This window comes from Taurulus bubalis, assembly GCF_910589615.1.
Source record: "Taurulus bubalis genome assembly, chromosome: 9".
Taxonomy (NCBI): domain Eukaryota; kingdom Metazoa; phylum Chordata; class Actinopteri; order Perciformes; family Cottidae; genus Taurulus; species Taurulus bubalis.
In genome coordinates, this window is record NC_136597.1 from 11917652 (window position 1) to 11932783 (window position 15132).

Consider the following 15132-nt stretch of genomic DNA (forward strand, 5'->3'; position numbering starts at 1 on the left):
AATGGCTTGATATAGCTTTGTACTTGTTTGATATTTTTGGGAAATAAGCCCTTCCTTTTATTGAAGAGAAATAGATGAGAAGATTGTCACTACTCTTATGTTTGTATGGTAAATATGACACTGAAACCATCAGATTGTTAGCTTAGCTTAGACCAGTGGTTCTCAAACTGTGGGGCGCGGAGGTATTACAGGTGGGGCGCGGGGGGTGATGCTGTTTAAAAAAAAATTTTTTAAAATTGAATATTTTTTTTTTTAGATTTAACAGGTTACGCTGCGCATGCGCGACTCGCTGATTCTTGGGGTTTTGCTAAAAGCCTCCGTGAGGTCGGCTTTTCTGCTGTTGCGTCTCTCAAAACAGAATATAGATCTCAGCTCAACATTGAGCATGAATTGAGAGCGGCCGGATCAAATCTACAACCATTTAAAAAATATTTGTTGAGGAAAGCAGCTCACTGGAGACACTAATACTGATCAAACCTGATGCTCACACATCTGCACTCATTCTGTTTTGCACAGGTTGAACGTTATTGTTATTGTTAATGTTATTGACATTACCTTTACGATCAGTGCAAAACAGGTTATTTGCAGCCACAATAAGTAATTTTTTTTTCTTAATATTAGTTATTTTTTGCACAGATTGAACTTTATTTGCATTGTTCTAACAAAGTGATTGCACATGTTATTCGTTTTTTGTCTGATGGAGCGATCTGGTTTACTTTAATAAGGGATTGCAATTTTCTTTATTCTATTATTTGAAAAAGCACGGATGCAGGAGTCACAATTTTCACAAATTTCTCCAAAGTGGGGCGTGACAGAAAAAGTTTGAGGACCACTGGCTTAGACTGAAAACAGGGGAAACCGCCAGCTCTGTCCAAAAGTATTAAAATCTGCCTAACTGGACCTCTAAAGCTCACTAATTTACATTTTATATCTTGCTTGTCTGATCCATACAAAAAACAGTTTTATTTTATATTTATATTGTTATGTGCTCGACTTTTTCTTATCCATTCTAGTGTCAAAGTCAGTTTCTCATTCAAACCATGTTTCCCATACCATTGCCCTCCACAGCACGGGTTAAGGCACAGACTACATTAAGGTTTGACATCACTGAAATAACTGCTTGGGGTTAAGTTAAGCCTGAGCTGAGGTTAAGCGGAGCAGAAAGGACTGTTAGGTGTTAGGCAAGTGTTTTAGCTCAGGTTAATGGAGGGAAACCACCAATCGATTCGGAAGCAAACTGAGACACAAACACTGAGTAACTTCCTGATGGTAGCCTGGTAACTTCAGTCCGAACCAAGACATAATATGCCTTATAACACTGAGTGGCAACATCAGTTTTTGTGCACATTAAACAAACAATATGCTAAATGTATATACTTCAGATGTGCTGGAAGATGGATTACGTTACCTTTTGGAGCTAGGCTAGCTGTTTCCCCCCCTGTTTCCAGTCGTTATGCTAAGCTAAGCTAACCAGCTGCAGGCTCATAATTACCATACAGACATGAGCGTAGTATTGATCATCTCAGCTAGCTTTTGGCAAGGAAGCAAATACCTTCAGAGTATTTCACAACACAACTGTTCCTTATATGTGGAGCAATTTATCTTGTACCAGCAAAAATAAGCTTTTTTCCACCTATACATGTATGTGAGTTTGTTATTTGCCCTCAGGGTTGGATCGAGTAAGACATTAGAGAGTATGGCACGTTATCTAAGGCTAATGTCATCATTTATCTTGTGTCAGCATGCTGCATCAAAAGGCGTTAGAAGAACAGCTAAATGATCAATGGGAGCAAAGGGAATCAGAGCAGCAGTCACTGATGCAGAACAATAGTTAGATTCAAAGACTGGAGTCATTTTTCTGTGGAAAAGAATGATTCATATGTCACATCCAAAATGTGAATCGCTGCACATATCATGGTGTGTTAGTGAGGATAAATTGCCTGACAGCAGCACAACAGGTCCTTTCTGGGTCAGCGTGTGTTCTCCTGGCAGTGAGATAACCCCTGGCACCAAAGTGTTATCGTCTGGCCTCTGTAACTTACAGCAAAGCCAGTGGTAGACCATCAATTGGGATAGAAAGCTTAGCTAGAGCTTCAAGACTCTTGTGTTATGATACAGTACAATTCAGACAGCATCAACACAATAATTAGAAGGAAGTTCTCCCCCTAAATGTGTGGTAATTTGTGAGATGAAGAGGTAGGAATACATTAAGAAAATTAAATGGAAAATCCTATTTCAACAACTCTGAACAAGCTTTTTTGAATTCTGAGTTGAGGTGAAAATGAGGTCCCTTTGTACATATGCAGGTTTAAAATGTGATTAACATTTGCAACATCAGTGATAAGGAAGCACAGATTCATGTATCTTTGTATTTGTCGGGACTGCTAAACTAAAATACTGGAACTGAGGACGTGACAGGACTTTTATTTTTTTCAGCAGGCAGAGAGCAAAACAGACCATCTCAGCCTTAAACTACACAAGCCGAAAGATTCCTGCAGCTTTTTCCATCAAACACTCGTTTTTATTTTCCTTTTTTGTGTAGTTCTGTGGGTGACGGAGAGGAAGGGAGGAAGAAATGGAATATATACTGAATGTTTTCTCTCTTCTTAATAATGTCTTGTTTGCCATTAACTGATTAATTATTTCTGCTCTCTGTATGTGGGCTTTAGAGAGATCCCTCCATTTCCTTTTATCTGTTTCTCCATCACAGAGTATGTATTTCTTGGTTCATTATTTTGTTATAGAAAAATAAAATGTTATCCGCCCACTTGGTCTGTGGCAGAAGAAAGGCTTTAATCTTTCAGTTTCATTCTGAATGTCAGTGTCTGTGTTGCTGCTTTCACTTTCAAGTTACTTTCAGTGTTTCATTTTATTTTTTGAATGGCAGGTTGTGATTAATGCTGAAAAGAAATGTGACATGTTAGTAGATTATGATGATAATTATACCTATATTTACTCATCACTTTAAGAAACACTCAAAACGGACTTCACAGAAGAGCCAATCAAAGGCAGAGAGATAATAAAGTGTAATAAGAAGAGGGCTCTCTGGCAATATATTGAAGAAAAAGGCCTTTTGAAAATGTGTTTTCATAACTTGAACAAATGGACACTGAGGTTTTCCTCCATCCAGAGGCTCTTTCAGAGCTTCAGCGCTCTGACTGCAGATGCCCTTCTGCCCTGTGTCTCCAGCCCGGCCCGGAGGGACAACAACTGCTCTGTAGACCTTAGGCAGATATCAGCTATGCAGGGAGAGAAACAAGGTCAACTATGCAGACCAACCAGTGCCATAAAAATAAGCAGTACAAGTTTAAAAATTGATTCTAAAGATCATAGGTAGCTAGTGCAGGAAGAAATGCCAAAATTCTGAAAATGTGCAAAAAAATCGACAACTTGCTTTATATTGTACAAGCTGAAGACGATCTATTGATTGCTGGGGCATTTCAGCGATTACAGAGTTGCAGTAATCTAATCAGCTGGAGACAAATGCATAAAAAAAGGTTTTCTGTGTCTTGGAATAATGGAAACAATCTCATCTGAGCAGTCTTCCTGCGTTGACAAACGATACACTTTGTTACTTTGTTACTCAAATGTTTCGAGCCTCCTGTTGGCAGGTCCAGACCGAACCCGACTAAATGTGCGTCTCATACTGTGTGTGTATGTTCGGAGCGTACAGTCTCATTGCCAAATATCATGTTGTCATTTATCATACCCCTAAATTATATTCTGCCCGAGTAGATTTTGTAATTACATTTCATCTGTTTGTTATTTGATGTTGTGCCACAATAAGTCTCCTGACATTATGATGTATTAATACGAGTTGTGCCTCCAGCGGTTCACTGCTTCGGAGGGAAATCACACAAGTGTTTAAGCAGTCAGACAATCAATGTTTCACACTTGGACCACTTCTTGTTAGTCTCTTCCTCTAAACCTATCCTGTGTGTGCTTCTATTCCACAGGGCCGTGGCGGACAAGGCTCCATCTTTGTGTGGGCCTCGGGTAACGGCGGCCGGGAGCAGGACAGCTGTAACTGTGACGGCTACACCAACAGCATTTACACCCTTTCCATAAGCAGCACCACGCAGTCCGGCAACGTGCCGTGGTACAGCGAGCCCTGCTCTTCCACCCTCGCTACTACCTTCAGCTCTGGAAACCCTGGGGAGAAACAGATAGTGGGTGTACACACACACACACACACACACACACACACACACACACACACACACACACACACACACACACACACACACTTTGAACATCTGAGGTTTTGTGTAGGATTGTTTTTATACTTTGAATCTCTATGAAATGTCAGCATTGCAAAAAGAAAACATATTCCTCATACTTTGCAATGCCATTATTAGTCAGCCAGAAATGTATGTATGCTGATACATCCGAAGTGAAACCTTTTCAAGTGTGCATAGACATTAATCTCATCTCTGGGAAATCAAAAATAGGTATTAAACCTGTTAAAATCACTGTGACTGATGTGTAACATGCAGTGAGCAAAGCTGACAGACAATGAGAGATGCCACATGTTTCCTCCAAGCTGCTTGTCTGCTGAAGAAAGACTTGCTTCGGGGACATAGAATAGCATAAAACAAACCATAAATCTGCCATTTCCTTCAAAATACACCAGAGGCCTGCTGCAGGCGAGCAAACACAACTCATCAAATAGATGAAATTGAAGTCATTCTAAAATGTACAGGAGCTGTTGTATTGTTGCGTCGGTAGCTAGAAGCTTGCATTTGTTAAATCAGGGAGTTCATACAGCATTCGTTTATCCAAAACTAGGATTTATGTTCACTTTGTCAAATTTTTGTGTTTGGTACATTTGTGTCTTGACTGTCAAATCTCCAGCAAACCAGGAACAGGCTTTTAGACAAAACCAACATGGACTCACAAGTAGCTAGGAAAACGTCAAACATCAGTGTCGGACTGCAACGGTTTTCATTATTAGATTAGATTTTTTTCACATCATCATTTATTCACATAGCCGTAATAAAAAAAATGTCAGTATAAAGTAAAAGAAATGTCCATCACAAGTTCCTAGATAATGTTGTCAGATGTGAACAAAATCCCAAATTAGAATGATTGAAAAACCTTGATCTTGATAAATAAATAATCACTATATCAGTGATTTAGTTAGTCAAAACAAATAATGGCACATGACAGTGTTCCAGTGTTGTTTTATCCAGTCCTGATATCTAACCGTTGTGTGCAGACACCTTTGTTTGTTTACTCCTCCGACACGTAGACTTCTTTCCACAGATAATGGCCATTAGTGCCCCAATCTGTCAGGCCAACAGTTGCAAACCAAGAAGCCGTCCATGACCTTCACAGCTCGCCTTGTCTTCTGGCTTTTTCTCATTTCTGTCGTGTACCCGTCGTGACCCAGACAGGCCTCATTAGCCTTTTGGCATTGGCAGAGACCGAGAGCAGGGCTGTACGCGGAGTACTAACATACTTTGTCTCTCCACCACGTGACCTGACTGGGCTGATTTGGCTGACATTCACCTCCCTGGCTGTGACCCTTTGGCGGGGCTCCACAGACCTGAAGCTGAGCTACGTTGCTCTCTCTCTGCCTCATCCCTCCCACCTGCGATCGCTGCAGGCAGAGCTCCCATTGTCCCCGGCCCTCCCCCGGTCTCACCTCTCTCACTGTGAACTTCTCTCATGCTGATGTGGAAAACTCATTGTGTCATATTCACTGTGTGTAACCTTCTGCATTTATGTGTGTCTCCTGTCTCCAAGGTGACCACAGACCTGAGGCAAAAGTGCACAGACTCTCACACGGGGACGTCCGCCTCTGCCCCGCTGGCTGCTGGGATCATTGCTCTGGCTCTGGAGGCCAAGTGAGTGACAACAACACAACCTCCTCCTCTAACAAAGCTGCTGTAGTCAACCCTGTGGGCATTTCACTTTTACAGTGAACATGGATGGCGTTGATGTGTGAAGCAGGAGTTGCTCAGTGACGGCTCTGATTGGAGAGCGGTCAGGTTTTTCATATGAATTTCACGATGTAAGTAAGTCCTCACCAGTCGTTGTCGGGATTGGCTTTGAAAAGCTAATTTGAAACAGTAGATACCGTGTTGGGCCATTTTCAACCCGTAAAATGCAGATTACTTTTTATTTGGTCGGAAACCAGCATTTGTGTGTGTGTGTGTGTGTGTGTGTGTGTGTGTGTGTGTGTGTGTGTGTGTGTGTGTGTGTGTGTGTGTGTGTGTGTGTGTCTGTGTGTGTGTGTGTGTGTGTGTGTGTGTGTACTCACGTCTGGGAGTTGGCATTGGCCTAAATCCCAGCCCAGAAATTCTTTCCTCAGCAAATTAAGCTTTTGATAATCAGTTAATTAGCCAGACAAAAATCAGCAGCTGCAGTGCACACAGACATCTGAATACCTGTAGGGCCGACCGTGAAGATTTGAAACTGGAGAGCATCTCTCATTATCGCTCACACAGGACTCCAGGTGTCAGTATCCAAGTTCCTGTCAGTAGCGCTAATGTGTTCTCCATTTTGTTCGTATCTTCAGTCGTATCTCGCGGTTGTGCTAAGTCCTTTTATCAGTCAGCCATCCTCCGCTCTGCATAATTGACTTCATTTCCACATCAGCGTGTACTTGACAAGTGTCAAAACTAAATCCAGTTATTACCTCACAACCCGGGTTTCAGTTCAGGCACACACACTGCTTCACCTTGCATATCATGGGAGAAGGGCAGTGCCTGACAGACCTTTACCACGAAGACTATCTCTCACTTCTACCACGACAGTAGAGTCTCTGTTCTCCTGACAGGCAGCATTAATAACAGGGTAGCTAGTTTATCAGACTGGCACCACACAGGAATTCATAGAGATGGAATCATTTAATAGGCAGAGTGTTTTGGTTTTCTGGTGTTTTATTATTTTATTTCCCCCTTCGCTCTTGGCTGAGGTGACATTGAGTGGATTCGGGGGGGGGGGGAGTTGACAAGGGAATCCTGTCCATTAATAACACATGAGAGGATGTGAGATGTGAATGCTGATGCAGAGCGTGGCAGAGGTGATGCGCAACAGTGCAATCCTGTTTCTATATCTGTCTACATGGCGTTGCACTCAGTAAGCATTATCCTAAACCGCAGAGCCGTGTTCTCATCATTGGTAACTCAAGGGCTTTTCATCCGAATGCTTCCCTCCCGCGCCTCTTAATACATCTATAAATATAAAAAACACACGTTTTTTATTGGGCTTCTGCTGTTGGTAGGTGACCTCATCCCCCAGTCCCAACCTCATTAGAAACTATCATGACAGAGAGGTCTAGACACAGTCCTTCACACTGTTGTATCCACTGTTTTACTGTCTTCCCTGACCTTTCAACACAATATGTTATGATGTACCTTTTAATACTGGTGTTTTACACCAGTATTAAACCATAATGTGAGCCCATGCATTTGTTATGGTTTACTGGCATATCCCTCAGGGCTTCCTCTACGTCTCTGTATAACATTTCAGAAATGTATGTCTCAGGTGGATCATATTTCAGGTGTGTCTACAGACTCTTGACCTTTTCCATATCACACAGCTCCTCACATTTCCTCTACTGTATTGTCGTACAGTCGAGGTCGGCAAAACCTGTTTTTTCCTCACAATGTGCATAATGTGGAAAATATTAGCTATTAAAAGACAGAAAGGCAGTACAGTTCCTCTGCTTTCCTTCCTGTATCTCTGCAGTATGAACCTGACCTGGAGGGACATGCAGCACCTGGTGGTGAGGACGTCCCGGCCCGGACACCTCAGCGCCGGAGACTGGAAGACCAACGGAGTGGGACGCAAAGGTAGAGGCTGGCTGGTCCTAAATAAGCACAGATGCTGTATTATATGGCGTAGTGTTTGTGCTTTTATCCTGGGCATCAATGGGACTTTGTTTGTGATCACATGCATTATATAATAATCTTTATATAATAAAACTCTATTATGTGCACAGTAAATTACGCACACAATACGCACCTCTCACTCTGTTTCAAACTCCTGCTCTGTGTACTCCCAAATCCTTGGAGAGGTGTTCTCTCAACATCTCTGCTCGGTGTGCCCTCAGGTCTCTGCATGCTCTGCAACCAACTTGACAAAGTGTTACAGCGTGTCACAAGTTCAGTCAAAAAGTTTGGATCAAATTAGCTGTTTTGTCTCCACTCTGCCAGTAGGATTATATTAGTTTAGGTTGTTGTTTTTTGCATGTTTTTGTCTGCTGCAGTATATTATCTGTAAATCACTCAGCCCGTTGTCATTTGAGAAAAGATCTAAAATAATTCAGTTTTTATATTTTTCATGATGGCTTCATTTTAAACCATATTTGCATAGATCAGTAACGTGAATGTTTTGTCATAGACGGAGCTGTTGGCCACAGCGAACAAGACGGCAGCCTGCTCCACAACACAAGATCAACAGATTCTGAACAACAACCCATTTTAGCTTCCCTGCTTAAGTCTCCCTGTTATCTAACTCACAAACATGAGCCCACGTCGTGTCCCATGCCCAGACAGACATTCACCAGTGGGAAAAGTGCACAGCTAACGTCACTTTTAAGGCTAGAAAAACAAAATAGCTGTTAAGCTGCAGCACATCAAACAGCGTGTCTGCCAATATTCTTTTGGTCCATTTAGATGCTGCTGAAGCTGACTCTTTAATAGCAATGTCTGCTCATGACAGAGGAGACCAAAAGGAGTATTTCTGATATTTCCTCAAGAACTTTTTTAGTTCCTTTCAATGACAAAAACTAATTGACATGATCTTTGACTATATTGTCAGAAAGGGATGTCTACATGTTATACGAATAATCAAAGGAACTGTAATCATGCTCTGGACTGCAATGAATGTAATGCCATTGCATTCCAGTAAAGAGTGGATTGTTGCCAGACAGTTATTTCTCTTTCTGTGATGTTATCTCATCATTACTGCCCACCAACCTGTCATTCTCCTATCTCTCTGTGTTCTTTCCCTACAGTGAGTCATTCGTACGGCTATGGGCTTCTGGATGCGGGTGCCATGGTGGCTTTGGCACAGAACTGGACCACAGTGGGACCACAGCATCAGTGTGTTCACACCATGCTTGCAGAACCAAGGTTAGAAGGTTGACTGATCAATGTCACTGTATTGTCCTTGGAGCTGGGACTTTCATGTGAATTTGTAGTGCATTGCTATTGTCTGTGAGCATTTCTGCAGCCACACAACATTAACCACCTTCCTCGCGTCAAAACTTGCAGAGACATCGGGAGCAAGCTGGTGTTCAGCAAGACCGTGAATGCCTGCTGGGGACGACCGGAGTATGTCAGCTCCCTGGAACACGTTCAGGCTCGCCTCACTCTCTCCCACAACCAGAGAGGAAAATTGGCCATTCATCTCATCAGCCCACTGGGCACACGCTCCACCTTGCTGTTTCCCAGGTACACAGTAAAATACACCACTATACACACCAGCAGCCGGGCCCTGGTATATATATCTCTTTGCCTGTGTCTCTTCCACACACACATAGACAAACACAATGTGCATATACCTCAATTTGATCTGTGCACAGATACTCCCTCAAGTATACTCTCTGGAAAAAATTGCCTTCTACCTGAGAAAAAATAACACAAACACCTCATCTCCCCTTTTCTCTCAGGCCCAATGACTTCTCCTCAGAGGGATTCAACGACTGGGCCTTCATGACCACCCACTCATGGGGCGAGGATCCTCAAGGGGAATGGACCCTGGAAATAGAAAATGTAGCAGCTAATGGACGAGATTTCGGTAACCCCACTCATCACCGTCATTTGTTCAGTCTGGTCACATCAAATAAAATCTACATTCATGCCGGCATGTACTGCCCCATTATAAATCATCTTGCATATTTTCATGCTTCTCAAATTACCCTCTGCTCAGTTCCCCTCTTTCAGTAGCTCTGATTCAGTTTGTATCATTTTTGGCACCAGAGGAAAGCTTCTCTAAGAAGTGTACGGATTAAAACTTTAAAGCTATTGGACAGATAAATATCTTTCTGCAAGAAAATGGTTGGTAAACTTTTGATTATCAACTTATTTTTTTACAATCATCGGGCTGCATTTTCGTTCAAAAGGCAAACAGCGGCATATTTTCAGGAGAGCTTACTAACTCCTAGAATTCCTGTGTGACTTTTGGGAAATGAGATATGAAGGTATCTCATTTCTTCCTCCTCCACTGTTGTCTTTGGTCCGCTGTCATCACTTCCTTTTTTACCCACCCCCATATCCTCTTCTTCTCAGCCAGTTCACACTGTTCCCTTTCTGAGAGGTGTTACTTTAACATTCTCTTCTCTTCCCCCCTGTGTGTATCTATCTCTGTCTCTCTGTCTCTCTGTCTCTCTCAGTTGTGTTAAGTCAGTTCACCCTCATCCTGTGGGGTACTGGATCCAGCGTCGTCAACCCCTCCTCATCCGACTTCCTTCGGCCGTCCAACAACAGCTGCAAGACCTTTGATGCCCAGCAGATCTGTATCGGTGAGATCATTCAGGCTTCACACACACGTTGAAACGAATGGTTTCTTTTGAGCTGCAGATGGCACACAGTCATCTAACATAAAGCAAGGAATTGCTGTCTGTCTATCTGTCTGTCTGTTTGTGTGGGTATGACCTTCGCATGTCTTAAGAACTGTGAATTCAATCTATTTCACACAAGGTTGCTGTATTGTTTGAGGAACAAGGACGTGCAGTGCAAGAAGATAGCACTTTAACAAAGAACTTTATGTTTTGGCCTTAAGATTGTAAAATCTTAAGGCCAATATAATTCTTAGATTTTGTGAGTCCAGATAAATGTATCTTGATAAACCACACCCAATTGGGTCTCGCTTAATTTTCCGTCATTTTTAATTGTGTTTAATTCTACTACTACTCGTCCCACAAATTGTGAAGAATCATCATTTTTTGTAATGTTCTATACAGTTTTGCTATAGCTGACCCTCAAAGTTATGTATGAAAAAGAGATGGTACAGAATGCCTTAATAAGTCACAAAAAGTCTAAAAAATATAATAAAAACTCAATGAGTAGTATGTATTATTAAAAAGTCATAAAAAATGTAATAGTATAGTATGCCATAAGAATCTGTCAAAAAAAGGACATGGTATATTATAGGTATGATAGTCGCTTATCTCGCAAAACTAAAGTAATTAAAAAGTATGAAATTAAAGTATTTCATAAAAATGTATGTCATAAACATTTCATAAAAACTTCTTTGAAGTGAACCGGGCCTTCGCCCAATGTCAGCTGAGATCGGCTCCAGCGACCCTGAATACAGGATACGCGGGTTGGATAATGGAATGGAAAAAGGATGCCATATAAATGTAAAAAAAAAGTCATAGTACATCTGTATATCTGTCTGTGGCCTTTCCATATCTGCAAAACAGTTCATCTGTGCTGCTTCACACAAGGCGGCGGTATTGCTGGGGAGCCAAAGCCAGCATTTTTGAACGGGGTGCAATTTGGTACAACATGTGTCTCTATAACACTGGATTTACGTTTTGACCAGTTACTATGATCCATCAGTCTCAAAAATCACATAATAGTTTTTCTTGGATTTTGTGGCTCTGGACGAATCTATCCACATAAACCACGCCCAATTGCTTCTCGATTGATTTCACGCCATTTTGAATTGTGTTCAAATCGGTTTCTCTGCTACTCCTGTCGAGGAAATCTCTGGACCAAGCTGGAAAGAGTTACTTTTTGGGATTTTTTTAATAGGCATGCTCTTGGAACGGGCACTGCAGTAGATCTTACAATACAGGCTTTTGGTCAGGCTGCGTTGGGTATTTCAAATTGTGAAAGAGAATGTTGTGAATACAGATGTCCAATCATAAGCTTCTTTTGCATTTGTTTAACCGCACACTATGAATATGAATATTGCCATATGTCATATTAGTTTGAATCGGAGTGTGGGACGTATGGAGGAGCAGCAGGGGAGATTAAACTGCGTCAGTGTGAGAGGTGCTACGTTGTCAACAACTGTTCAGGAGGACGACTCCGCAGCACGAGAGGCAGATGAAGTCGTAAGCTTCAAACGCTTCTTCTTAATCAGTTCAGACTTCTCCAAAATGTTGTTTGAATCTACAAAAGTTAGTGTTTACACTTTGTTTTACAGAAACCTGGAAGTGGAAGCTTTCTAGAAAGGACTTTTTAGTTTGGTGATAATTATATGGAAGAAAAGGCCTTCTTTTATCAAATGAGCCATCTTATATTCAGTGCACAGGAGATCAGTTGAAAATGTGAATGTCTTTCTGCGTGGTTGTAAAGTGAAGGTACACATACAATTCAACAAATATGAAGAATGTTGTTTTTAACAAATAAATCAATAGTAACGTGGGTTTCAATGGATTTTCATTTTTCTGGTCATTAAGATTTGAGCCGTTCTTTCAAAGAAATTCCTCTGAATTGGTCCAACTGCTGTATTCAGTCACTATTATTACTCTTGCTGATAACACTCAAATTAATGAGTTATTATGTGGACAATCTCTAAACTCTGTTTTCCAATTTTAATTACGGAGGAAATTATGAGTATTAATTAATCAATTAATTAATTGAAAATTAATTGGCAACTACTGTGATAATGAATTGATCAGTCCTTATCTTTCATACAAAACTGAAATATTTTGAGTTTGGTCCGACAAAAAAAATCAACTGCCATTTTTAAAGAGATTTTCATTTGGATGCGTGAGACTAAACCTCCCTTCTGCTTTCATCTGCCACGCTTCATCCGCAGAGTGCAGCCCCGGCTTCTCCCTCTTCCTCCAGGGCTGTGTGAAGCTATGTCCGCCGGGCTTCACCTCGGGCCCGCAGCTCCTCAACCTCTCCCTGGAGAACTGGGTGGACTTGTCCTCGGTCCAGGCCTGCCTACCGTGCAACTCTGCCTGCCTCAGCTGCTCTGGCACCGGGCCCACCAACTGTCTGTCCTGCCCGCCTCACAGCCACCTCGTTCTCACCTCCTGCCTGCACCAGAACCAAGTCCAGCGAAAATCCCCACTGGTCGGGGACCTTCAGGTCGACGGCACCCAGCCGGAGGGCGAGGTCCCGACAGCAGTGGACAACAGCGGAGAAGGCGAGGAACCTCCGGGGTTCAGTGTGGCTCCGCCCACTCAGCTGCCTGTGGTCGTTGCCGTGCTCAGCTGTGCCTTCATCCTGGCAGCCTTCGTCGGGGTCTTCTTCTTGCTGCAGATGCGCTCAGGCGGCACTTCTTTGGGCTGGAGGACCAAACTGCCCTCTGTGTACTCGGAGACGGGCGTGCGGATGGGCTTCGGTTTTGGCTGCGGCCAAAGACGGGAGAGGAAGGCACGGATATGCTACAAGGGGATCCCCACTGTGTGGGGGGACGAGGACATGATCGCCTACCAGTCTGAATCAGACAGCGAGGAAATGAACGGTCACGGCGAGCGGACAGCGTTCATCAAGACCCAGAGCTCGATCTAGCTGATCCTGCATCTGCTGTTGTGGTGTCTGACATCACGGCATCCTGCGTCTCATCAGCAGTTAGATCTGACCGTATAGGAGAATCACACCGGCTCAGAATCAACCCAAAACGCAGGCCTCACTGTCCCATCAGCACCCCATCAAAATGCATTAAAGAGCCAACCATTAGTTTCTTCTGTATTTATTAACATGTTCATTTATCTTATTTGCTTAATATCAGATGACAGATGTATTCATGATGCATTTGACTCTTTGTCACCAATTTGAGGTGTTATGCAACTGTGTTATTTATTTTTTAGTTTATTGTCCAGTTTGTTTGAAGGGCCACTCCCATAAAGTTGAAGCACTTACAAGAGAAATCAAAATCAAAGCAGCAGAGGCCGAGATATCCTGGCTTTTACGCCCACGTATACATAAAATACCATGACTAGTACATCTTTTGTTTGAGCCCCTCTGCCTGTTAAATGGCCATGTTTTTCAATCTCCTCACTCCCAGTTTCTGAAAAGGACTGGAGTTTACAAGCCCGATAACCAATCTGAGCTCAAAATATGATGACATCATCAGTGTTATTGTTTCAGACTTGTCAAAGCTCCTCCAGAACTACAGAAGAACATTATACAACCTGAACATGCTGAGCAGTACTTTCTGTGACAAGTACACAGCTCCTCTAAGCCAGTTGAGTGCTTTACTCTTCACAATATGTATTGAGTTGTCACCAACACCCGGCCATCAGCAGTAAATTGACGTTATATTTGCTCAGATTCCTGGCCAATTGTGGGCCGGCGGTCATGAAGTTGAGACGCTATTCATTAATAGTAAGGAAACTTAAAATGGAAGATTTCTGCAGCGTACTGGGACAGCGTGATAAAACATCCTGCTGGCTGTTTGATGAGCAAGACACTGTGGAGGATGCTCTGTTTTCAATCAATGCACAGTGGGAATTGCAGCATAGTCACACAATCTCATTGACTTGTAGTAAAGTAACACTGTTTTTGAATGAAATGAAAATAACACTTAGCCCAAAGCGGCCTGGCTGACCTTTACAACATTTTTCTCCAGATTTCTGCTGGTAAGAAATGATTTCCCCCACAGAGCATATATTGATTTTGGGGCTTCTCTTGCAGAACATCTTCATCAGGGAAAAGCTCTTTCTCTCTTTATTGTGAGCTCCGTACATTGAAAGACAAATACATGCTTAATTTCCTCATGTACAACAGTGCAGACTTTACCGCTACGCAGGTTGAATCAAAGCCTTTTCGATTCAAAGGGCAGAATGGTGATAGTGATTTAAGTAATGAGATCTTGTATCACATTTTCTATGTTTGTTTTATATCCTTTTTTATTTAACGGACAATGGATGTTAATATTGTGGAGATCAGATTCATGCTGGAATAAAATTCCTGGCTGTTGCATCGATGGTCTGTTTTGTGTCTTAACTGCCAGATTTGAAAACTTTTAGTGTTTTACACACACACACACACACACACACACACACACACACACACACACACACACACACACACACACACACACACACACACACACACACACACACACACACACACACACAGAGAGCAGATGGTTCATCTCTTCTTCATGGCCATATATCATTGTAAAAAGTGTGTTTCCTTCACTCCGAGGCATTTGGTTTAACGGGGTGCGAGCATTCTGTCGTCTTCTCCCTACTCTCCAGCTCTC

At 42.4% G+C, this 15132-nt stretch overlaps 1 protein-coding gene across 1 annotated transcript in view; it reads left to right on the forward strand.

Annotated features, from left to right (window-relative positions):
- furinb (furin (paired basic amino acid cleaving enzyme) b) overlaps positions 1 to 14802 on the forward strand; it is a 60527-nt gene extending 45725 nt beyond the window's left edge. The window contains exons 8-15 of the mRNA XM_079224299.1: positions 3957 to 4169; positions 5749 to 5849; positions 7699 to 7802; positions 8969 to 9086; positions 9228 to 9407; positions 9626 to 9753; positions 10349 to 10477; positions 12730 to 14802. Of these exons, the coding sequence (XP_079080425.1) occupies positions 3957 to 4169; positions 5749 to 5849; positions 7699 to 7802; positions 8969 to 9086; positions 9228 to 9407; positions 9626 to 9753; positions 10349 to 10477; positions 12730 to 13433 (1677 nt within the window). The 3' untranslated portion in view covers positions 13434 to 14802. The remainder of the gene's footprint in view (positions 1 to 3956; positions 4170 to 5748; positions 5850 to 7698; positions 7803 to 8968; positions 9087 to 9227; positions 9408 to 9625; positions 9754 to 10348; positions 10478 to 12729) is intronic.
- The last annotated feature ends 330 nt before the right edge of the window (positions 14803 to 15132 follow it).